We start from the raw sequence: 25,587 nt of genomic DNA, 5'->3' as shown, positions 1-25,587 counted from the left end.
CCGGCGCGCTCTGTCCCGTGTTCTCCCGCAGGTTTCCTGTGGCAGGCTGGGCGTTTGTTCCTCATTCCCCACCTGCGAACGAGGGGAGAAGAGCTCTGTGCTGGCGTGGAGGATTCATAGCCCTTGAGTGTTGTCGCCTGTGCCCTCTCCGGCGCTCGGCGCTGCAGGAATTGGGTCAAACCGAAGGAGGTTGCGGGTTCCCAATCCCGGCAGGAGCGCTGTCATGTGCCTGCCCCGCATCTCAGCGGGGGCAGGGCGTTCATCCACCTCCGCCCCTGGAGCGGGGCAGTGTCCGAGCGCGGCGGTGCCACCGGGCCGGCCCCGCTCCCGGGGCTCGGGGGGAGCCCCTAGAACAATGGGGTGCCGGGAAGCTCCGCTTCCTGCCGAGCGGCGGCAGGAAAAGGCCCTTTTCCTCCGCATCCTGCCATCGCCGCTCCCGGGGCGGCAGCGCTTGATTTCCGGCAGCAGAAGGAAGACGCGCCGCTGATCCCCTGCTGATCCCCCGCGGGCAGGTGCCCCCCGCCCCGGACCCACCTGAGCGCCGCCAGAGCCCGACCCGCGACCCCCGCCCGCTTCCCGGGAGCCGGGCCGGGCTCCTCCTTCGCTCCCTCCTTCCCTCCCTCCTTCCTCGGCTCCCGCCGCCCCCGGGCGGGGCGGTCCCGGCGGCCGCAGAGCTCCGGCCGCGGCTGTTCCCGGGGCGGGGGCGGCGGTGCCGCCCGGTCCTCCCTCCTTCCCCTCCCTCACACCCGCGGGGAGAGCAGCTCTCACACACGGGCGCTGCCCCCGCGGGGCCGGGCCGGGCGCTCCCCCCCGGACATGAGGATTGAGGCCATCGGCGAGCGCGTACCGGGAGGAGCGGCCGGTCCCATGGGCCGCGGGGCTGCCCGGGGCCGGCGGGGCTGAGGTGCGGTGATGGGGTGTGATGAGATGTGCGGAGCGGTGACACGCGGTGCGGCGATGGGGCGTGATGTGCGGTGACACGCGGTGCGCTGGGTGGGACGGGACGAGACGGGACGGGGGTGCCGCACGGGGCTCGCTGTGGGCCCGGCATCGGGTCCAGCAGGGGCATGACCAACGTGGGTCAGACCCGGGTCCAGCCGGGCCGGAGGCTGGGTCCAGTTCTGGGTCCAGTTCTGGGTCCCCCATGGCACCAGCACGGCCCGGCACTGGGTGCCGGGCGCCTTCCCGAAGTGACAGACTCTCAGCCGGCACCCAGGGGCCACCCAGCCCTGGGGACACCGCGGGGTACTGATGGCTTTGAGCTGTAATGGGCACGGTGTGATCCTCCCGATACCCCCCTCCCGCCCCACAGGGCAAGAGAAATGGTTTCTTGCAGCCACCCGACGGGTCAGCAGCGTTCCCGGGCTGTGGAAGGCTGCTCTCATTGCTGGGAAAGTGTCTCAAGAAGCAGGACAGTGTCCCAGGGAAAACTCCTTTTACAGGACATACCTAACTCCACTTTTTCTCCTCCTGCATTAGGTTTCTGCACTTGGGAAATCTGAAACGGTTCTCCTCAAACCAAACAGGTAAAACTACTTGTATCGTAGGAATTTTGCTAAAGGCTTCAGTTGAAAGCAAGCATGCAAATTTTAGCAAATTATAATGCCAAAAAAGGTGGGGTTTAGATACAGGCCACGCATTTTTTACCCCAGGAAGTTTAATGGTTCAGAGCAGGGGTGTTTGATGAGAAGGTTGTATTACCAGAAAGGTATGCAGTCAGCTTTAGAGTATACAGATATGTGTGGGCCTGTAGTTAAAGTATGTGTGTATAAAGATACATATATATACTCTTTATATATATGATTATATATATAACTTTTATATGTAAAGTACATAACTCAGCAGTCAAGTTTCTTTAACATGATGTTAAGCACTAAAACCAGGCATTCTGTAACAGACCTATCTGTGACCATTTATTTGTGACTGTGTAGATTTCCTTCAGCTAATGATTAGTTCAAAGTGGAGAAAATATTTTTATACTTATTTTAAAACTAAAAGTCCTTCTTTTCTCACCCTTCCCCCCAGCAGTTCTACATTTTTCTCCCTTCTGACTGGATATTACATGCTCTATACTTAGTTTCCACGCTGAACTCTCAGGATCCCTTGGGAATTAGCTAAAGTAAACACACCCCTTTTAGTTTGACTGGGAGTTGGTGGTGCGTAATAACCCTCGATGACTAATGATTCAAAGATAATCCTGAGGTTGTACAGTCTGGTCTCTCAGTGAAAGTTTGCTCTTCACAGGAAAAAGAAACCACTCCAGAAATGCAAGTACAAATTCTTTGAGTATGTGACTTTGACTGAAATTTGTCTTGTGTGCTTGAAATGCTGCAGATAAGTTAAACGTCTTTTTTTTTTTTTTTTTTTTTGGCTTTTTTTTTTTTAATAAATACAGAACTCACGTGTTGCCATGTTTATGTTGCCTGTGTTTGCATTGCTACTGCAAGAAATTCTGGCTAATTCCCAAGCTGAAAATCCTACTGAATTCAGAAACATTCCGGAGGAGCCATTGTATGACTACAAAGCTATCAGCTTGCCAGATGAGCATATTCCATACTTTCTGCACAATAACCAGCATGTTGCTGACATCTGTAAGCGGGATGCTCTTTGTCCATATAAAGTAAGTTTACTTTTGTTTGTTTGTTTGTTTGTTTAAATGTTATATTGAGGTGGTTTGTTCTTGGAGTCATAGCAGTTAAAGATGGTGATTAATTGGTCTCCTTGCCAATTAGTCAGGAAAAGGGTTTGGCCTAGAACAGACACATTATAGACAAGAATAAAGTTGCTGTGGATGTGTGTCCTCTTTGGAGCCTCTGTTGTGGATGAAGAATCTGGATGTTCTTTCTGAAATTGTTTGAAAACAAACCAGACCAAAAGCCTTTTATGCAAGATTTATGAGCAAGGGGTCATTTAAAATCTAACAACTAACTTAAGTCATTTCCTATTTTGCTGTTGCAAAACCAATTCAGTTATTCTTTGTTACAGAAACACTTGAAGAAACTAAAATCCTGCTGGGGTTATGAGAAATCTTGCAGATCAGATAACAGGTTCAGTTACCCAGTATGTGATTATGTTGAAACCGGATGGTAAGTTAAATTTTAAAAATATACTGTCCAATATGGTAAAAAAAAGAGTGTAGTGGTCACTTTGATATTAGCTGTGAAGTCAACGTTGTTGTGATATTTAGAATTTAAAGGATGATTCTTTGTAGAGACTTGTGTGTATGTATAATGTGTGTATTTATACATAACATGATTTTAAAAATTTAACTTTTTAATGAAGAAAATACTGTTGGAAATGCTTCCTGCCAGAATGTTTTCGTTATTCTGATTTAGCCTTGATTTCAGATTCCTAAAATAACTGTGTATTTCCTTTCTTAGCTTTAAAAACAGAGGGGAAAAAAATGTTAAAAAAAATTTTATACCCTTTTACGGGAGAATAGCTTTAAATTGTCATTGATGTTTTCATTTACATGGAGCTGATAAGTGCTTCCTGTTTCGCATCTTAAATGCCAATAAAGTAACTGGCTGGTTCTTCTCTTCCACTTTCAGTGAAAAAAAATGTTTTCTGTTAAAAGTTATTACTAGAAATAAGCAATAGACCTTGATTTTTTTTTCCTCTGCCCTTCACACATCAGGGCAAGTGACATTGAGACAGCCCAGCAGATATTCTGGAAACAAGCTGATTTTGGTTATGTTCGAGAGAGGCTCAATGAAATGAAGACCCACTGTAAGCCTGCAGCAACAGTAGGTGTTTCTGGTAGATGTGATACTTTGCACTTGTTTTTAGACATAATTTTTGTTATTGACAGAATTCTGCTTGTTCTTTTCTTAACAGGGGGATTCATCTCTGACCTGTTCCCAGTACCTTCAGCACTGCAGAGCAACAAACTTGTACATTGATTTAAGGACTGTGAAGAGAAACCATGACAGGTGTCTGGTTTGCTTGTGTTATAGTGAGAACAGGGTGGCAGGGAAAAGGATTTGAGACTTTGCTTAACAAAGCTGGTGTGCTTGTTGCCGTGGGCTTTTCTGCTGGTCAGAGACTTGTTGATAAAGTCTCGTTGAGGGTTACACCTCTTCACTGCTGTGTGCTGCTGCTGTCAGCAGTACAGGTTGTTTAAAAACCTAAGTGGTCAGTTTTATGGAGTAATGAGGGGTGACTCAAATACTCCCTTATGATAGAAGAGAGGAAGACTTTTCTGTGTCTTCGGTCATGTCCTTTCTTGATCGGATGACATGCAAAACAGAAAGTTTCCATCTGAGCCACCAAGACCTTTCCTGTGCTGGGTACCTTTATACCAGATCCAGGAACTGCATTTTTAGACACAGTGTGACTGAAGAGAGATCTGAGCCTGGATCTTCCATATCCCAATTTAAAACAGTACACGTTGGAAAACTGGGTAAAAATCATACTGCTGATGCTGGCATCACCTCCTGTCTTATTTCTGAAGTCAGTGTCTTGGGGCACATGACTGCAAAGGAGGTGTTTCATGACTGACAATACCCCTCAGAATGGGTTTTGTCTCTTCTCAGCCTGTCCTGAAAGCTAATTTAGACAGCACTTTTAGTTGGCATTTTGTTTTCATGAAATTTGTTCTTGCACCCCACTCTTCGTATGTTGTATAAAATCCTTGCATAGTGAACTGGGTTGTGAAATCTGAGGTGAATTTCAGCTAGAAGATGTTAAAAACAAACAAAAACTCCAGCTAACGTGCTCCTGTGAGTAATCATGGAGCAAAATCTAATTAAGTTACTCATTCAGGTATGTGAAAATGATTCCTAATAACAGTCTGGGTGGATTAGTGCTGTTTTCTGTGTTTTCTAGAACTTCAAGGACACCACTGTCTTTACGTAGGAATTGTGGGAAATCCTTTATTTAAGAAAACACTCAGGTTTTAAATATGTGTGAAGTGCCTTGCTGAACTGAGACTAACCAGCACTGCCTTGAGTATGTAATTGAGATTGCAGGGCACTGGTTAGCTCTGTTGCACCAAAGCTGATCGACTTTTCCTAATTTGCATTAGATTCAAAGAAGACTTTTTCCAGAAGGGAGAGATTGGAGGTCATTGCACCCTCGACGTTAAAGCATTTTTGGCTGAAGGTCAGCGCAAGAGCCCTCTGCAGTCCTGGTAAGAATCTCTTGTCAAGGATTCTGCTTCCAAGTTCACTCACTAATTATTTTTGATTTTTTGGCATTGGCATTAGCAGCTGTGTGTAGGGGATTTCATACTGAGGAAAGAGTTGCTCCTTTCAGGGTCAGTTTGAGAGTTCATAGTAGATACCTCTGGTAATTGCATCTGTGCAGAGTGTCTGAACTATGCTGTGGGTAATTGTGTCCTGCCTAATTTACAGCAGCAAAAGATCTGAAAATGTCTTGTAATTGGGAGTTCTAACTTTCAAGTATTTTCTGGGCAAGATGCTGGCTCTCAGCCTAACCTGCCTGTAGGAGGAGATAATTGTTTTGTTGTGAAATGCCTTGAAATTGGCACCTGTGTGTTAGTTCACACAGTCCTGGTGATGATGGGGCCAATGCAGTGCCTGAGCTGGATGTGTTCACACAGCGTTCCCAGGGAGCCGGTGCTTGGAATGTGAGATGGGCAACACACTGAGGCTGAGTAGGAAGTGCAGAGTATCACAGTTTGCATGTTAGCACTTCAAAGCTGCATTGCCAGTTAATTGACGAGAGATGAAGGAATTTGAGCCATTAAGGTCCATATTATAATTCATTTTGTGCTTTTCTCATGTTTGGATTTTTTTCCCCCCTGGTTTTGCCTTGATGGCTAATTTCAGTTGAGAACAGCTGCAGAGGAGGAAAGGACTTTTCTTCTCTACCTGCTACTGTCGTTGCAACTGCTCATCCTTGTTTAGATCCAGGAATAAAAAAAACTACGTAGACATTCATTATTCTGACCAAAGCATGGAGATTTTGCTTGAGTGTCTTTGTCAATGCAGATCAGGTTGGATGGACCCACAGACCCAGGCTCTAAGGCTCTTTGTTACATCTCTGCTGCCTTGATTTGTAGATCAAAGGTGCTGTTCACTCTTGAGATCAAAGGCAGTGTTTAACCTCCAGAAGCTCATAAACTGAGGAACCCTCCATTATAATTTCAAATCATTTTAATTGTCAGACTCTATCAGTTTTCAGCAGTCCTGTTAAATCAAATGGACTGGATGGACAGTTACTAAACCTTAGGCATATGAACTACATTTGTATAAGTGTGTTAATGTCAGAGCATATTCTGTGTGATTGAATCTTTCTAGGTTTGCAGAACTCCAGACATTTACTGCATTAGACTTCAGGCCTCTAGAAGATGAAAAGTGTGACATTATTATTGAAAAGCCAACGTACTTCATGAAATTAGATGCAGGTAATTGGTATCTTTAGTTTATTTTTTTTATCTTGCAGTACTGCACTGTAAAAAGCCCGTATTCAACTTGCCCATCTACATTATGCCTTTGTGATTGTTAAGTTCACTTGTAATATATTTTTATTTTTTTGAAAAATGGTGTGATTTTTCCTTCCTTTTTTCCCTCTTCTAGTTCCAGTGATGAACTCGGAAACTTAAATTTGAAAATCTTATTTTTTCCCACAGATGATTTTAAAAATCAAAATAATTTCCTGCTGCCTTGCACAGTGGTTCTCTTGACTGTGGTTTGAGAGTGTTTGTGCCAGAGTCTGCTCTCTACAGAGTCTTTGACTGTGTTTCCTTATGACAGGTTTCATACTGTGAAACACAACCTGTGGGTGTCTGTGTCTTGTAGTATATGCTCAGTAACAGGATTCTGAGTGTATTGGATGATATGGAAGAGAAGTGGTATTTCAGGAGGGGCAGCACTCAGGCACCTCTGGGAATCAGCCAGTGGTATCTGACATTTTTTGAGCTTCACCAGCCTTTTTGTTGGTACAGCACAGTTTGCAGACAGCTGTTAATGGCAGAGGGTGCTCAGGATGTGTTCAGACAAAGCAGCTGCACTGGGGTGAGCTGTGGTTTGAACAGGATGGTTGTGTGCTGTGTTCTGTCCCTGTGACACATGGCAACTGTAACCTGAATTCATCCTCCTCTCGTGCCAATGTCTTCCCTTTTAAGCAAAGCTGTTGTAAGGAACTGGACTGCGTTACCTCCTTTGTTTCGTGGTAGTTTTTTATGCACCAGGGTATTAAGCTTAAGAAACCAAGAATGAGCAAGAATGCTCTGAGAGAGAACCTGAGGAATTAATTGGGCTTTGGCTTGTGTGCAAGTACAAGTTCTGTCTTGCAGCTCTGCAGACAGAGCTTCCTTAGCCCCACTAAAGCAGAACCAAGATCAGTGCCCAGGGCCAGCTTTCATGTTTCCTGTGTGTCAAACTGGCTTGTGTTAAAGCAGGAGTTCCTTTCATATCCTTCAGAAAGCAGCTGCAGACTGTAATGAGAAATAGCACACGAAACTTATCTGTTTCTTATGCTTTCTTTTGGCCACTCTACTAACTTCTCTGTACTTTGTAAAACCGTGTTTTACTTCAGATTTTTTACCATGATTCCTTCCCTTTATAAGTTTGCTTTTTTTAGTGTATATTAGAAGCATTCAGTCAGAAGTAGGGGAAAACTAACATAAAATACAGGATACTGCTAAGGAAAAAAGCATGAACCAATAAAGGTGGAAGGAGTGATGCTGTGCTTTGCTAACAGTTCTGTCTTTCTCAGGTGTCAACATGTACCATCACTTCTGTGATTTCGTCAATCTTTACATTACTCAACATATCAATAATTCCTTCAGTACTGATGTCAACATAGTCATGTGGGACACTGTAAGTCTGCTGTGCTTTTGACATATTTGTAATGAGTTGTATTTCTGCTTTGTAGAGACTCTGAATGCTTTAGTAGCCAATCCCTGGCTTTCCTGTGGGCTTAACCATGTGGAACTGATAAATTTTTGGACACTTTTAATACAGGTGCATGAACAAGAGCTGGGGAACAGATTTTCCCTGATAAACCGTGTGCTGTTGGAACACTACTCTGTAGCTCAGCTTTTGCTGGTGTGTAGTTATGGCTTTTTTTGGTGTGACCTCAAAAATAATATGATCACTTTTTCTAGTTTGTAGCATTTGAACATTTCATGCTCTTTTCTGTAGGCTTTTTTTCTCTCAGAATATTGAAGATTTACTCAACTGTTTCTTTTCTATTTAAAAAGAGTGCAGTCTTGCATTTCTCTAAATCAGTAATGTGCAGCCTGTAATAAAGAAAACAACTAGATTAAATCCTTGTATATGTATCAAAACAGGGTCTAATATTTAATTTCTTTAAGTAGCCTTCTTGCAGTTACTTCTCTCCATCACCTCTCAGAATACCTTGATGACATATAAAACAAGTTTTTAAGTGGGGCTGTTTTTGTTGTACTGCTGAGTTGAAACCATGACTGTATTTAAGAGTAATATTAGTTTTACTGCCCAGTATTTAGGTGGTATAAGAGACTGTTAAACTAAATAATGAACAACTGAGGAATTTGTAATATGCCAGATAATGTGTATAATCAGGTCCAGAAATAACACAGTTCTTGAGTATGGTATTGTCACATGTCTGTTTTGTGCTCGTGAAGTGCTGTGTTTTCTTTCTGAGTATTTACTGCTAGGACAGCTAAAATTCAATAGAGAACTGCTTGCTATTTAATGAGAAACCTCCTTGACTGGAATAGACCCTTTATTTTTTTGTTCTATTACATTTTTAAAGATAAAATGCCATCTGCTAGATAAGTGAGCTCTCTAGACGTTATACAGGGACCTGTTAATCCAGATTTTATGACTTTTCAAAAAGATCAGATGTCAGACAGCATTGTAAATTACTTTGAAAAGCAACTCTTTGTCTTATATCTCACTGTTGAATCAAATAACTCTTTCAAATGTCCCATTCAAAGTACTGTCACAGTACTATCATTTTAAATGAGCTTTACCTGCTCAGGCTGCTCGAGTTCATTGCTGTGTACAGCCAGGTGATGGCACCAGTCAACTGTCTGTGCTGATCAAAAGGTGGATTTTAGCTTATTATTCATTCTCTTTTTTTCTTTTTTTTAGCTTGATGCAATTAGATTTGGCCATACTTCCTAGCTGCTGTTCTTATTAAACAGTAGTGCCCTTAGATGTAGGTTAAACAAAGCAGAAAACGAGGGGGGATTGGTTTGGAGACCATCTCTGCAAATGCAGGGAAGAAATGTTTATGAAGCACTTTTAAGGAGAGCAGAGAGGGTTAGAAAGTGGTACTTTCATCAGTTCTCTACTTTTAACCCGGAAGAGCAGTTCTTGTGATACAGATGACCAGAAAGTAGTTTGGATTGTAAAATCCATTAAAACCTAATGGCAGAGGAAGGGGAAGGAAAGCGCCTTGTCAGCTGAAGGAAATCTGGTGCCCTTTAGATTTTTACATCTCAGTAGATATATGCTCTTTTCTGTGATCATTTGTAGTCTGATTTTCAAATTTCTGGTCGAGAATATTCCCACATAACTTTCCCAACAGCCTGAACCAGCCCCGGAGTTGAAAGGAAGCTTTAAGTGAGGAATCTGCACCAGGGCTACTGAGGGCACGTTTAATTGCGTTCAAAGAGCAAGAGGTGGTGACTCAGCCCTGGGATGTGCAGGAAATGTGACAGATTGGAAGGCAAGAGCCCCTGGGGACAGGCTGATGTTGTAGGGAGTCGATGGCTCTTTAAAGGTTCCACAGAGTGTTGCTGCAAAGGGAAAAGTTTTTTACTGCCCTGTATAGAAACTTCTGAGCTGTTTCTCCCATCAAATCACGTCATTGCCTTTGGTTTCTGATACATGTGCAATATGCAAGTGACAATTCCAAAGGAGAGGCAAAGGCAGAACAAGCTTGTTGTGACTTTTTACCTCAAACCTTACCGCTGCACGTGAATTCCCAGGTGGTTTTTAGTTTCAGGACTAGTCTCAGGAATTGAGGTTTGCACCCTCTACCATCCCTGCATTTCTTTTACTTCAAATTTAACTTGTCTTCTGTTGTCTCTGGGAAAACTAGTTGGTACTTCTCTCTCTGACTCAGAAATTTTAATCTGCTACTGAAGTACTAGATTGCTAATTTATAGAAGTTTTTATTAAAAATTAACTACCTGACAGGTAATTTGAGTTACCTGTCACTGTAAACAGAGAGTTTGGTGTTGTGTAATGTCTGTGTTCTGTGCTAGGCTGTTTTGGGTACTGTGATGGTGTTGCACATATTAATTGTGTATTAGAACTTGTATACAGGGCTTGAATCATGAAGAGAGGTTCTAATATGCATTTATGTAATCCTTATGCCCTTGTGTTTTTTGCTTTCCTCCCAGAGCTCGTATGGCTACGGTGACCTGTTCAGTGAGACATGGAAGGCATTTACTGACTACGAAATAATACACTTGAAAACCTTTGACTCTAAAAGGGTATGGAATTTTATATGTTGTTTGAATGCATAGTCACTAGGGAGCAAATATGACAACTTCTCAAGCTGCTTGTGGTTATGGGTGTTTCAGATGAAAGCATTAATACCTCCCATGCATGTTTAATTTGTGTAATATGAGTATTCTACCTTAGAAACGAGAGTCAGAGCTGTAACCTAATTCTGTGGTGTGTCTATCCTTTATGTAGATGGACCTTAGTTTCGTGTCCTGAGAGATGGTATTCACATGTGGGGTTTCCTTCTGCAGGGACCCATTACTGAAGTTAAGGGTTCTGTCTTTCTAAGTCTTCTGACTCCTCTCGAGGTGTTTCTTTTCCCCTGTAACTTCTGGCATACCTGCTGCTTATCATTAAAAAAATTTTACACCACAAAATGTAACCATTCATTCACAGCTCATTTTAGTCTCTTAAATCCAGTCTTAAACTCATTAACTGGCTTACTTCTATTTAGTTCATGTTTGTTCTGTTTTGGGGTGTTTTTTTCACCTCTCCCCACACTTGCATCCATAGGGTCCCAAGTGAGAGCTCTTTTGGGATCAGGATTGTCTTTGTTCTGTTTATTTGCAGTCAAGGAAGTGGGGTTGCTCTTGATGGGAGCAGTAATTGCTGGCTCATTAGAAGCAGGGATCCCAGTGAAGGAGGCAGTGGAAGGTGGCAGTGGGGTGTAACTCCCTGTGATCTCCTTTGCAGGTGTGCTTTAAAGAAGCAGTGTTCTCGTTGCTGCCTCGGATGCGATACGGCTTGTTCTACAACACTCCACTGGTGAGTCCCATTTAGCCATCCACTGTTAACTGGATGTGTGTGTGACAGTGTGAAATCTGAGCTGATGAATCCCTCCAATATCCAGCTGAGCTATCATGGAATGTACTGCAGGGAAGGTCCAACTCCAAAAGGAATGATCTCCCCTGAAGATTAGGATTTTGAAGTTCTTTAGCTGGTTGTGTGCAGTCCCCTCTGTCACAGCTCAGGAGATGCATGTTGTTCTTCTTTAATGGGTGAGCACTGTGAACTTACTGGTATTTTTGCAGAGCACAAGACCTTGAACACAGTCAGACTTTCCCAGTGGTATTAGCTCATGCATTCAGGCTCTAACACTAGAGAGAGTTATATTTCTTTCTAAATGAAAGTGCCACTTGTGTTGCAGTGAATAGTGACATGTTTAGCGCAGTGCATGATACTGGGCTTTTGTTCCACAAGAATGGCAAAAAAACGGATCACAAAGCGCAGTTTTCTGAGCAAAATAACTCTGTATGTTAACAATTGCTTTTTTAATTTCAGATCTCTGGCTGTCACGGTACAGGGCTGTTCAGAGCGTTTTCTCAGCATGTGTTACACAGGTTAAATATTACACAAGAAGGACCCAAGGTATGATAACTGAATAATGGCAACTGTAATGTGGAGCTGATGGCTCTTAACAGAGAAACAGCATTAGGAAATAGGAGCCAGTGGGGAATGAGGGTGTATTGTGCACTTTTTGTCTTTTCCTGTGGTGCCTGGGATTTTTTGCCTAGTAAGTCAACCTGTTCTGTAAAAGCCTTCAGCAAACTGTGTGTATTTGTGAAAGTTGCCCTTTTGTCTTTTTTTCCATAGGACAGACTTTAGAACATTCTAAGGGTCTCATCCCTGTATCCATTCTCTCTGCCAAAGGCCTTGGTGTCCTTCCTGGTTAAGTAATACGTGTTACATGTTCTGAGAAGGTGCTGCCCTTGGGTCCAGCAGAAGGGATCCCTTGGAGCAGTGCCCTTTATCAACCCTCATAGGTACTGCTGAGCTCAGATCAGAGGAGGAAACGATGGAATCTGGTCCTTCCATCCTTGCCCAGCACTGTCTGTGTGGCCCTGGGCAGGGAACTGTTGTACCCACTGGTGGTTTTTGCCCGTGGCATTGATGGGCACAGCAGTTCAGGGCTGGCTGAAGGATTTTCCAGAGGGTAGCCTGTGTATTGTGGCTGAGGGGCACCATTCAGAGCTCTGCACAGGCATTTAGTTATGCTTCTCCTGCTGACACTAATGGGAGTCATGCAGTTAAATCTCTTTATTTCACTTGGAATGCTTACCCCTGTGAGTCCAATTAATTAAAAGAGGCAAAAGGAGGAACTGTTAGAGAAGTAAAATATTTTTTTCCCAAGGATCTTGTGCACAAGCCATCCTGAAAGCTGCTTTCCTGCTTTCAAAAACTGCCATATAATGTGTAATACAAAGGCTCTTTTGTACTGAATAAAATAAACCTTTCAGAAAATATTTCATTCTTGGTTAATAATCAGACTTTCACAAAGTTTTTGACACTTTGAGTCTGTTGGGAAATGGGATGTGAATTTTAAGATGGTTACATCATCTGTTTATTACATGTGGAAGGAACATATTTGGTTGCTCAAATATTTGCCAAAAGTAAATATGGAAGTGTCTGGGATTGTTTTTGTGAGGTCTGCCTCTCAGCTAACACACTGCTCCTTCTTTCTTCTCAGGATGGGAAAATTCGAGTCACGATACTTGCACGCAGTACAGATTACAGGAAAATATTAAACCAGAATGAGGTGTGGTCCTTTTTATTTTTATTTTTAAAAACAGATTAATTAGAAGTTAAGTTTTGCTCGTTGGATTGATTTTTTTTTTTTTTGGGTAGAGCCAAGACATCTATTTGCTGACAAATCTTGGACAAATATGTCCAATGCTTATATTAATTTCTTGTAATATGTCTTGTAGCCAGTCTCCATTTCTGTACACCAGACACTGGACCTTGCTGCCCTTTCTAAATATTGAATGGGAGACTACAAATGTAATACTAGAAGTATTTCCTCTCAGCAAACAGACACTGCAGAGCTTCTAATAAAATTAAATTACTTCGCTTTCAGATTATTTCTTTTATTTACAGCATCCCCAGTGCTGAAGTCTAACAAAACCCTTTGTAATGTCTGCAGATTGAAATGCATAAGCCATTGTATTTGAGTATGTGCACTCAAAACTTAATAAATTCTCATATTGATTCATGTTTTTGAATCATGCAACTTACTGGACTTACAGTGTAGCCTCTTTTGTGGTCAAATGGTCATATTTAATATTTTCATACCTGTTTTCATTCCTGCTGTTTGGTGCCTGACAAAAATGAATTGGGATTATCATCCCCACCTTATTTAGGGAGAAGCTGAGGTTTGTGTGATGCAGTAGCTCAGTGACAGAACAGACAGAACAAAGGATTTGTGCTTTATCTGCTGGGCTGTCCTCAGTTCGTGATGCTGCATGTAGTGTGAGTTCTGGTCAAGTGCACATGACAAAGGGAGAAGTTAGTTTTATTTTTACCATACTTCTGTAAAAGAAAATGCTTGGCTCTTTTTCCCTCTACTGCTGGCTATGGATTGGAGACTCTCCAAAAGCCCTTTAGTTCTGAAGCCCAGGTCTAACCTGTTTTCACTTCTCATGTCAGTAAGAGTCTGACCTAGTAATGGATTTTTGAAAATCCTTCTACTTACCAATTCCCTGGTGGGGAGGAGAAGTGTGTGAAGTGGTCAGGAGTGCAGGGGAGCAATTAATTGAAGGAGAACACCAAATCATTGTCTTTTTATTCTCCTCCTCAGCTCGTGAATGCTTTGAAAACAGTATCAACGTTGGAGGTCAAAGTGGTGGACTACAAATACAAGTACGTAAGTTGGTGGAAGAATCTGGTGTGTGCTGCCTGTGGCTGGGGAAGCTGTTTGCAGGCAGGGCTGTGTCTGTCCTCCTGTCCAACCTGTGCAAAATCCAAGGACTGGGAAGGAAGAGTGTTACTGAGGGAGTGGTGGGTGAGCTAGTCAAGCCCTCCCATTCTATGATGCTCTGCTTAGGACTGAATCTCTAGAGCAGCAGGTTCGGATTAAAGCTATTACACAATGAACAAGTTTTGAAATCACTTTTCTTTCTGTTTCATCCCTTCTCCCCAAACCAGCTGTGTTCCCATCACCCTTTTACATTTGCTAATGCTCTGCAGAAACTGTAGGTCAACAGGGATTTCTCTTGTATGATGCCAGTGTCTTATTTTACGTGACCCTTAGCTTAGTAAGGAATAATAACTCTCCTTATTTAACACTCTGGTGGCCCCTGGAGACACCACTTGAGGTCAGTTTGGGGTGCCAGGTGTAGCAGGCACTGTGCCAGTAAGAAATGGATTGAAGGAAAGGTTCCCAAATAGTGCATGCCTGTGCCAAATGGCAGCAGCTCCATGTACTCACTGGTGCTTCCATGGATCATGCAGGAAGAGTGGGATGCTGAAACAATAGTGAGAGACCAGCATTCTGACCAAAACAGAGACAATGTGAGGAAGTTTATTTGTGTACTTCAGCATCACATTGAATACAGTTCAGAAACAGTTTTAAGTCTTCAGGTGTTTTTTTTTTTCTGGTTTGGTTTTCTTTTTTTAAGGAAGTGATGCAATTTATTTTAAAGGCAAACAAAAAGAAAACCGCAAACTTACAAAAACTTTAACTTGAAAGAAAATATTTTTGAAAGAGATCCTTGTGAAGTTTTGAAACCTGCCTGCATTTCTTTGAGTTCCATGCTGAGTTATTGCTGGCTGCAGCATTTGTGATTCTTAGTATTCTTCCTTGAAAAATCAGTTCTCTCTTTCTCTATTCCCTTAAGCTAATTTTGTGCTTTCTCCATGTGTGGGATCCTTACTGCTGTGGATAGACCTGCCACGTGACCAGTTGTGTTGTGTTGTCTGCAGGGAACTTGAATTTTCGGAGCAATTGAGAATTACCCACAACTCTGATATATTCATTGGGATGCACGGAGCTGGACTGACCCATTTGCTCTTTCTACCAGACTGGGCTGTTGTTTTTGAGCTGTAAGTCTGTCTGTCTTTCCCCTCTATTGTACACAACTGCTCATGTCTGTTGCTATGTGTTAATGAAACCTCTCCCTTGCTGGTATTTGACCATGAATGTCTGTCTTGCATCCTTGTTTATACTTCATTTTTGGCAGCCTCTTCTTCTGGGAATTGAAAGAGAGGAAGCCTTCATTATAAAATATAGTGTAATTATATCATACAGGTTTAGTCTGTGATTTCCTAATATACCATGGTAGAAATAAAATGCAGAAATTTTTTGGAGGAAATGGCAAACATTGGGAAAACTTCACTGCTCAGATCCTGCAGGTGTGTCTGGGATCTAAGGGTGTTTTGCTGACCCAGGTGAATTGATTACATCAAGTGCATGTCCAAGGGTATTAGAGATCCCCTGAAGGTTTTTTTTTATCCTTTTTGTGCTCCGGACATGAGCACCAGTGTGCTGGCCAAGGTCAGCCCTGTGTCATTCTGTTTTGCTGAGATTCCTCTTGTAGCTTCCTTTTAAATGTATTTTGTCATGAAGTACGGGTATTGACAGACACTCCAGTTCTACAGAACTGAACAAAAATGCAGAATACTTGTCAGAAGAGCACTGAATTCTCCATCCTGGGAAATTTTGCTGTGGGAAGGCTGCAGAGCTGGTGTTTGGCAGCCTAGTCTTGGCTTGAGAGTATTTTGTCCAGTCTCCAGGTAAAGTTCAGAAACCCAGAGGTTTTTTTCACATGTCCAAGAGCTGCTGCAGCTGGACAAGGACATGTCTGATGTTCCTCAAACTGCCTCCTAGGCCAGTTGTTTTCAGTTGAGCAGAAATTTGTCCACAGTTTTGGTGCCTTAGAACTGAAAAACAGACGTTGCAACTTGCAGAGTTTTTCCTGTTTCATCCTTGAGCACAATCTGTGTAGGTAAATATGGTTTTTTTTATGCCTGTCCTTAGATACAATTGTGAAGATGAACGTTGTTACCTGGATTTGGCAAGGCTGAGAGGGATTCATTACATCACGTGGAGGAAAAGGAATAAAGTATTCCCTCAGGATCGGGTAATGATGGTCACTGCTGGGAGGGTGAAGTGCTCTAACTGAAGCATTTTAGGGTTATCTTGCTTAACCTATCTGTGTTCTGGTATTTGAAATACAGTTTTCATTCTTTAGACCAAATTAACTCCCCTGATGTGATAACGAAATTATTTCATGTTAATGGCTGAGGGAAGAAGAGAAATTAAATTAATTTGCCATTAATCCAAGCCATCCATAGCACGGCTGTTCTGCAGTTACTTTGCTGATTCTTTTGCCTCAGAGCAGATCAGTGGATCAGAAAGAATAAATTAAAATGGCATATTTTCAATATTTTTTTTTGCTTTTTTGAATAAAGATGCATTGATTTTTTTTTTCTGTCTAAAATTCCTTATCTCGTTTTTCTAGGGACACCACCCAACACTGGGAGAACATCCAAAATTTACAAACTACTCCTTTGATGTGGAAGAATTTATGTACTTGGTGCTTCTGGCTGCAAATCATGTTTCACAGCATTCCAAGTGGCCGTTTAGGGTAAAACATGATGAATTCTAAATTAGATTTCTGACTGAAATACTGTTTTTAAATAATCACGGAATGGCCTGGGTTGGAAGGGACCTTAAAGATCATCCAGTTCCAACCCCCTGCCATGGGCAGGGACACCTTCCACTAGACCAAGTTGCTCAGAGCCCCATCCAGCCTGGCCTTGAACACTTCCAGGGATGGGGCATCCACAGCTTCTCTGGGCAACCTGTGCCAGGGCCTCACCACCCTCACAGGGAAGAATTTTTTCCTTGTATTTAATCTAACCCTGCTCTCTTTCATTTCAAAGCCATTCCCCCTTGTCCTGTCACTCCACACCCTTGTCCAAAGTCCCTCTCCAGCTTTTTTGTAGCTCCTTTAGGCACTGGAAGGAGCTCTAAGCTCTCCCCAGAGCCTTTTCTTCTCCAGGCTGGACGTCCCCAGCTCTCCCAGCCTGTCTCCAGAGCAGAGGGGCTGCAGCCCTCGGATCATCTGCGTGTCCCTCCTCTGGACTCGCTCCAGCAGGTCACTGATCTCCTTTTGGACATCAAGTCATTGACCACAACTCTGAGTGTAGCCACACGGCCAACTCCTTATCCATCCTCATAATGCTCCATAAAAATACTGTAACAACAGGAAGCAAAGTGCTGTTGTGAAATGTGTAAACTTCTACGAGGGAAATAACCCATCTTTAATTTGTCAGACCACTCCTTAGCATCACACCTCTATTTTTCAGGACTCTTTTGGTTTTTGCACTGTATTTTTGCATTCCAAATTCTGAAATACTCATCTTTATACAAAGATATGTCCATCCATTTCATGTAAGGTTTTGTGGGGTAGATACAGTGTCAAGAGACTCTGGCAACTCCCTATTTTAAGTTTAGAAACATTTTCACATTAGAGAGCACAGTCTTTTGTTTTTACATTTAAATATAAGCTTTGATTCCTCTCACTTTAGTTTTAAGTGCTCAAATATAACGGGTCAGTAGGTTCAGTCAGACTTCTGTCTCAAAGCAGGGCAATCTTTTCCTGATTGAATACTTAAAGCTTCAGGTAAACTGGGTGTTTCCTGTTTTTTCACATAAACCAGCATGTTGCATTGGAAAATTTGAGCAAATTGGAATAAAACTTGAGTCTTTTTGAGGATGATAAAGGGAATGGACTTCTATTTTTTTATGACAAATGATAAAATGTGTACAGTGTCTTTCAGCTGCACCTGAAAGGAATTCATGAGGAACCCTAGAGTCATTAAAAGTGTATTTGTTAATATTCTTTTTTCCTCAAAATGTTGAAGAGTCAATCTAGAAAACTTCTTAAAACCTTCCCAAAGCCAGTAGCACAGTTCACTGTTTCCAGTGAAGGAAATACTAAGCCAAAGCTGAGTTCTTTATGAGTTCCCCCCTGACCAGGGCTGACATGTTTGTGCTGGTGGGGAAAAAAAAGGGAGTAGTTGTGTTCTCTTAAGTGGAAGGATGTGTGAAAGAATCAAGTCAGTGAGATAAAAACCAGAGTTCTATGTTAAATTATAGATTTTTTGGGGAATGTGTTCCCGTGCTAGACTTGCAGTTCAGCCATGTAGTGCTGGTGGCACGAGGCAGAGCACACATTTGTATGGAAAAGCAGGAGAGTTCCAGTGAATGTAAACATTTCACTGGTCTAATTGTAGATGTTATTGACTTCCCTTCTCCAGCAGTTGTAGGCAATTCCACAGGGTGTAGGTGCATTTACTGACCTGGCTGTACTGGGAGGGATGAGTTCCTGTAAGCACAATTTCCGTATAGATCTCTCATGACCTTAAGCAGTGCATAGGGAAAGCTGGATAGAGCTGAGACCTTTGTATATCTTGTGTATCTGGTGCAATTCTTCCTGTAGTGTGTTGTTTTACTGAGGGAGAAAACTGTTTCACTTTAAAGAACTGTAGAAGCAAAATTGCACTTTTTTGACATATGTAAAAAAAGAAAAAAGCCCTCAAGAAATACAATTTCCTGTATTTGTGTCTGTGTGGGTTTTTTACCTTGTGGGATTTTTAAAGGAAAAAAAATGCATGAAACTTAAGTCGGTAAAATGCTTGAGTTTGAATGAAATCAAGTCAAAATAAAGAAGACATTTAATTATGAAATGCACATGAGAGTTTTTTAATAAAAAGCTTTTTAATTAAAAAAAAAAATTTGTCATAGTTTGCCAAGTTTTAGAGGTAAATGTTTTAAATATTATTAATTGCATGGAGTCACGTGTCTCTGCTTTCTCCTCCGTGACAGCCTGATATTCTGAGATCCAAAGTGATACTGGGATCTCTTCATCTGGGGATCATTTAGAGGTAATGCTACCATCCTGCACTGATGGCTTTGGTGCCAGGCATTTGAAGACTGGTTTGTGAAAGTATTTGTATATGTTTAATGGTGCAGGTGATGCTGCTGAAGGCAGTGTGTGAGTGCAGACATGTGCTTGAGTCTGTGCAGAAGCAGCTAATGAGGAGCTGCTCTTTCAAGTGATCACTAAAACAAATGGTTGAACATATGCATGGAGGAGAGGCTGCAGGGACTTAATCCAAGGGCAAAATATCCTGCCAACGTTCACCAGTTTCAGCAAATTTGAGTGCAGCATCAACAGTTGATGGCCAGGACATTATTCAGCCTTTATGGCTTAATATTACTGGGATGAAAATACTTGTTTTGTTGATTAACTTTACAAATAGTCACAAAATTATCTTGGCAGCAGAACAGGCTTGGTTGGATTAATGGGGTTTTGCCAATAAATCCTGAGAGAGTTTGGACAACAGCAAAGATCTGGGCTTGTGGCTTTCTTCCAGAGGGTCTGGGCCATCTCTGTCTGTCTGGAGGCTGGAATTTGAAGGAATCCATGAGGCTTTTGGGCCTGTTGTTCTTTAGGCATGATATAGCTCTGGATTATGTTTTCCTAACAGACTATGGAAATCTTGTTCCTTGCTATTTCTGATTTTTGTTTGTTTGTTTTGCTTTCTCCAGTTTACCCAAGTTTAGAGTGTTTTTAACTGGCACATTGGCATCAGCGTGATGAGTTTCATTTTGGGACTTCACATGACGTTGCCAATCCTGAACACTTATGGGATTGCCTGTGTCTCATGTACAGTGTAAACTGGGGGCTGGATTTGAAATAAAAAATAATTTATGGATGCACGTGGCATCTTTCCTTTTTACTTCAGAAGGCTTCAAGGTGTAATTTCAGGTTTTTTCTTTGGGAAGTTCTGCAGAAGTTGGGTAAGTGTGAGAAATGGTTTGTCGTGGGAAGGTGGCAAATCAGGATTATTAATCTTAAGAGTACAATTATAAATATTAAAGTAATAAATTTTTAAAAGCAGTTAAATAATAATAGAATTATTTAATTTTTCTGTTAATCTTACCAGTACCATTAATGAGATAACTCAGGGTTTAGAATGTTTCTTAATCTTGTGTTTTTTTAAGGAGAAAAACGGAAGGAAATGTTCTCCTTGAGAGCTTTTTGTGTGCTCAGAAGGGTAAAATGTTTGATTTCAACATTGAGTAATTGTTTCAATTTGCAGTGTTTGCCTTAAGTTGCGCTCTTACTTTCTCTGAACACACATTTCTCATGGATTGGGCTTTTTGTCTGAAATAAATGAACTGCTATTAAATACTCTCCAGCTTTGGCCCTGAAATGGTCACAGAAGCTGGTCTTTTTGGTGTTCATTCATGAATTCTTGTTCTGGCCAGGGGTGGTTGCCACAGCTGGATAGACCTGACAGCACATTCACAGATGTATAGTTTAATTGGCTGTTGTCCTCTCTTAGAAAAGTGAAGTATTTTTATAATATAAAAATATAATATAAATACAAAATAACCTTTATATATAAATAAAATACAGTAATATATAAATATACATAATATTAACTATTTCAGTTATTACCATTGTCTTCTGGATAAGTGAATAAAACTCAAATTGCAAACTGTATCTTAATTTCATTTATGTTTTCTTGGTTTCCCTTCCCCTTCCAATCCTTCCATGGCAAATCAAAAAGTAGCAAAAAGGAAAAATGACACTGTTACAGAGAATAAATTTATTTTGAATATGTATAACTTCTACAATGGCATTGTTCTTTACCTTGGGTACTTTTTTAAAATCAGATCTGGTTTGGGCCCTTAGAGAAGTGTTTATTAATGTAGTACGTAAAGTCTATAAAAGCTTTTGAGTAGTGGGTGACAAATCAATTGTCTGGAGCTCAGCTCCCCCATCACTTGGGAACAAAGCAGTGTCAGGAATATTAATTCTGGTTGCCAGGTCTTTGAGTGTCGGATTTGTTGAAAACTGAAGAAAAGATGACGTTCAATCATGATTTGAAAAGCAAAAGTTCAGCATGGATCCGTTATTTTCCAGTTTGTCCTGATAATAACGTTGCTGTTGAGTACAAAATGCTCTCAGTAAAGACAACATGTGGGAAAAAATGAACTCTTACCAAACCAGACATCACTGGTACAGCCTGGGGAAAAGGGGGCTCAGGGGGGACCTTCTGGCTCTCTGCAACTCCCTGATGGGAGAGGGGAGCCAGGTGGGAGTCGGGCTCTGCTTCCAGGATGAGAGGAAATGGTCTCAAGTTGCACCAGAAGAGGTTTTATATTGGATATTAGGGAAAATTTCTTCACCTAAATAGTTGTCAAGCACTGGCACAGCCTGCCCAGGGAAGTGGTGGAGTCACCATCCCTGGGGGTATTTAAAAGATGCGTAGATGTGGCACTTGGAGACATTTTAGTGGTGGCCTTGGCAGTGCTGGGTTAATGGTTGGGCTCAGTGACCTAAAAGGCCTTCTCTAACCTAAATGATTCTGTGTTTCCATGCTGGTTAACGCCAGCTCAGCACTTGAAATCTGCTTTCTGTGCTCACGTGCTCCCTGGCAGTGCCGTGGCTGTTTCAGCGAATCCTTCAGGAGAGCCCGCTGGCACCCAGTGCCCTGCTGGGAGGTGACAGCCCGGTGTCCTGCTGGTCCCAGGGCTCTCTGCAGACTGGAAATGCCTTTTGCCTCGGAGGGACGCCCGATTTCCAGGTAAGGCGGGCGAGCGTTCCCTACCTATTGTGGCAGAGTGCAGTAGGTGTCACTAGAGCCCTTTCCAGCGTTCGAGGGGAATCTCATTTCAGATGCAGAAGCCGCTCACAGAGGAGCACAACAAAGCAACTGCTCCTGCAGTCACGATTTTGTTTTCCACCTTCCTGTTTGCAGAAGGAAATACCTGCAAAAGAAACTAATCCAGGGAGATTTTAGCTCTTAGCCCAGGATGATTCAGATGCTATAATATTGGTATATTTTTCTCCAGGTTTTCTTTAAGCAACTTAGTTGGTGTTGGAAAATAATTTCAGTTTATTTTTCAGTTCAGCAAAAATTTTCAGTTAATCTTTTGTTGCAAAATGCTGCTTCTCATTTTGTTCTAAAAACACTTTTTACTGAATTGTTTTTGTTCAGTAGTTAATGAAATTCCTGTTTTGCTGCAAAATCTTGATTTCCACTTAGGCAGCACATTACCCAGCCATGCCATATATCCTGCACCTTCCTCTACCTAATTACTTGTCCCATGTAGTGCACTGTGGGGGTGTGTGTGTGTGTGCATATGCACCTGGTGTCATGAAAATATAAACCACTGACACTTGGAAAACAGTTAGAAAATACTGGAAAATGGTGGAGTTGTTATTCTGATTATATAAAAAAGCAATTACCATGAAGACATTTGTTTTTTAAAGAAAAATAGGTTGGTTTTGTAGATTTCCCCCTTTCTAAACTTTCCAATTCCATAGTTAGTCTTTAAAAAGGGAGTTGATTGACTTCTCTTTGCAGGTTTGGGAAGCTTTGGGCAGACTCAGGGAGGGCTGTGGTGTCTGGCCTTGTCCCTGCACATTGGTTAAAGCCAGTGGAGATGATTTCCCTGCCTCACATCTGATCCACAGCTTTCAACGGCTGAGCAAAGTAAAAATAAGCTTTAAATGTTAATATAGGGTAGTAATTGTTTGAACTGTCGTGCAAGAAGGGTGGAAAGCAGGTGAGTTTTGCAATATGATGGAAGCACTGAAGGAGGGCAGATGTGACACAAGAGCAATACATCCATCCTCAGCTTTGATGGTTGAATTGGGTTGAATCAGGGCTCTTTGGTGTCCCCATGTGTGAAGAAACCTCAAAACTATCATTTTGCTTTCAGTGGTGCAGGGTGAGGACAGTGAAGGTCAATAACCGACTGGTACAATTTGGCATCTCTGTGCCATTCTCCACAGATCTGCGTCAGGTGAGGAGCTTGGACAGATCCTGAACACTCAGTGAAGTGTGGGCAGCTCTGGTGGAGACCACAGCAGGTGTTATCCCTGTTTGGCATTTGATTTTTTTGCATCTTGGAGGTAATTAAAATGCTCATCATGGTGACGGGTCAGGTGTGGTAACCTGCCCTGGTGCTTGGGACGTGCAGGAGATGGCTGTGCCCGGGGTGGGGAGGGATGGTCACTCTGGTCAGGGCTCTGTGAGGATCCTGGCACCAGTAAGAGGGCAGTGGTGACCACACTGGACATCATTCATTACCCCATCAAGGGCTCTGAGCATCCATCAGCACAAAGGCGTGTGTGCCGAGCTGACAGCTCCGAATTGTTTCCTCACCAATTACCGCGCCGGAGCCTTGATAGCGTAACGAAATGTGCCTCCTACCTATCACTTCATCTTTGTCAAACTGACTGGGTGTTCTTAGTTTGTTATGACTGGGAGAACTTCAGCGGCGTCAGAAAAATAAGCGAGGCTGTCTCTGGTGTGAAAGGCTTAAAGGCGGGGTGGATGCTGTTAAATAAAAATGCCTCGATCCAGATGAAAATGTACATGGTAAAAAACCCTCACAGACCAGCTGAGCCCTCTCAGCTCTGTCATCATTTGGGACCCAGTGGGGGATGAGAAGAGTAAGAACTTTTCTTTTGCTAGACGTCTTTACACTTAGTAAAGTATTCAGCCTTTCTTATAATTTATTCATTGTGGTCTAGCATAGTCTAAAATATCAAACCTTCCCCCTCTGTCCTTTTACATACGCATTTTTGATGCCTCTTAATTCATTATTTAAGCAGCCTGCGTTCTGCTTTACAAAATACCCTCCTCCCCAGTGCCTTAATGTTACCAGTTATTTGTGTATCCGTGTCAGTGGCTATCCAGCAGGGAAGGGGCAGGGTGGGTGGGATGCTGATCCTCCAGCCCTCACCTCCTGTGCCCACGCCAGCTCTCCTGCTTGGTGAGGAGCAGAGGGCTTGGCAGCAAAAGGAATTGGGCAGCCAGAGCTCGAGCGCTGCAGCTCCAGCAGAGCACTCGAATATGTGCTGAAGTGATGCTTGAGTGTGTGTTGCTTTGAAGCCTGGGAGCTCTTCTGAGAGAGAAAGTGGCTCAGTGGCACTTTAGAGAACGGGACACTGCAGCTCTCAGCATCCAGACGGCTGGGTGGGAACCCCCGCTCCTGCTGGGACTCCATGAAAATCCATTTCACCGTCACAGCCCCTCCTGCAGCAGCAGCTGAGTGAGCCTGGGTGAGATGCAGGGGATCCCTTTGGTGGAAGTGCACCTGGAGCACAAAGTATTCCCTGTCTCGTCATTAATTACAAAGTTGGGTAACTGTCAACAGGAGCATTTGCGGCTGAGAAACGTGTCTGCACACTGCGAAGCCTGAGCGATGCTTTGATTGGAATTCTTGCAGCAGCCTGTTTGCTCCCTGGGTATGGTGCTTGGACCTCTGCCAGATGTGCCATTCCACCCCCCCAGATTCCATGTGCAGCGTCTGCGAGGCGGGTCTGCATCCGGGAACGGGGGGTCCGGAAGGCGTCATGGTCGTAGCCCTGCTTTTCCCTAACAAAAGAGAACGGGGTAGTTGGTTCAATGCAGAATATTAAACCTCTTAATTTAACAACAACAAAAAAAGGTTAAGTAAATTAAGAGGAACACAACTGCTCCAAACCTCCTGCTTATGCCCTTGGTTGCAAAACTGCCCTGGATATTGTCAATTGAGTGTTTTTAACATTCCAACCAAAGAAAAAGTCAGAACTATTTGACCTGTTAATACATTTAAATAACCTGTTAATGCTTCAAAGAAAACATTTCTGAATGTTGTGTAATAAATCAATCTTTGCTTACTTAATAGCCTCAATGTTTTCCTTTTGAGTTAGGAACTCATGAGAAAGCCTAGGACTGAAAACCAAAACTGACAGCTTTCTGGGCATTTAATGTAAGTTGCATTTTGTTGATCATATTTGAAAGCATTTAATATTAGCTTTGTGCAATAATTTCAGTTGAGGATGTTGTCACTTTGGGGACAACAGGAGGAAGCACAATCCCTGTTTGCCTGGCAGGAGCTTGTTCTCAGCAGAAGGGACTTGGCTGAGGACCTCCCAGATCCCACTGACTCAGCACGTGGCTAAATATTTTTGCCTTATGTTTTAAACAAATAAACAATTTTACTTACTTCTGGGGCTTTTGGGGTTTGCCCCCTCCTGACCAAATAACGTTTACTTGTTCTCATATTTACTTTCTCCCAGCTCTCCAATATCATATTTGCACAGTCGATACTCCTCTGCTGGCAGATTATTTTTAATAGAGTGGTTTATTAAAGCATCTTTCATGAGAATATTTGCATTGCAATGCACGTCAGAGCACTGCTGTGTGAGAAAGGTTACTCCTGAATGCAGCAGTACAGTGACCTGCTTATCAAATTTTATGCTTGGAACATTTAGATGAGGAAGGGTAAAAAGGAATGTGACTGTGGATCATGTGTAGATCCTCGTGAAAATCCCACCATGGGTAAAGTCTTACTGGACATTGACTTGTTGAGAGGCAAGTA

General features: G+C 42.5%; 1 protein-coding gene across 2 annotated transcripts; it reads left to right on the top strand.

Moving 5' to 3' along the window:
- The first annotated feature begins 726 nt into the window (after positions 1–726).
- On the top strand, positions 727–16,909 carry EOGT (EGF domain specific O-linked N-acetylglucosamine transferase). Of its 2 annotated transcripts, XM_017835138.1 has the most exons (17): positions 727–904; positions 1,480–1,526; positions 2,396–2,620; positions 2,986–3,086; positions 3,638–3,746; positions 3,838–3,932; positions 5,027–5,131; positions 6,264–6,370; positions 7,684–7,787; positions 10,307–10,399; positions 11,106–11,177; positions 11,694–11,780; positions 12,880–12,948; positions 13,987–14,048; positions 15,111–15,230; positions 16,165–16,267; positions 16,649–16,909. In XM_017835138.1, the coding sequence occupies exons 3-17, from the start codon at positions 2,411–2,413 to the stop codon at positions 16,793–16,795; spliced, it is 1,584 nt and encodes a 527-aa protein (XP_017690627.1). In that variant the 5' UTR covers positions 727–904; positions 1,480–1,526; positions 2,396–2,410; the 3' UTR covers positions 16,796–16,909. The 2 variants fall into 2 exon arrangements, with proteins under 2 accessions (XP_017690627.1, XP_017690628.1); XM_017835139.1 differs by lacking the exons at positions 727–904; positions 1,480–1,526 and adding an exon at positions 2,233–2,286.
- The last annotated feature ends 8,678 nt before the right edge of the window (positions 16,910–25,587 follow it).

This window comes from Lepidothrix coronata, unplaced genomic scaffold, assembly GCF_001604755.1.
Source record: "Lepidothrix coronata isolate B3197 unplaced genomic scaffold, Lepidothrix_coronata-1.0 Scaffold249, whole genome shotgun sequence".
Classification (NCBI taxonomy): domain Eukaryota; kingdom Metazoa; phylum Chordata; class Aves; order Passeriformes; family Pipridae; genus Lepidothrix; species Lepidothrix coronata.
This window is presented reverse-complemented; position numbering and strand designations above follow the sequence as displayed.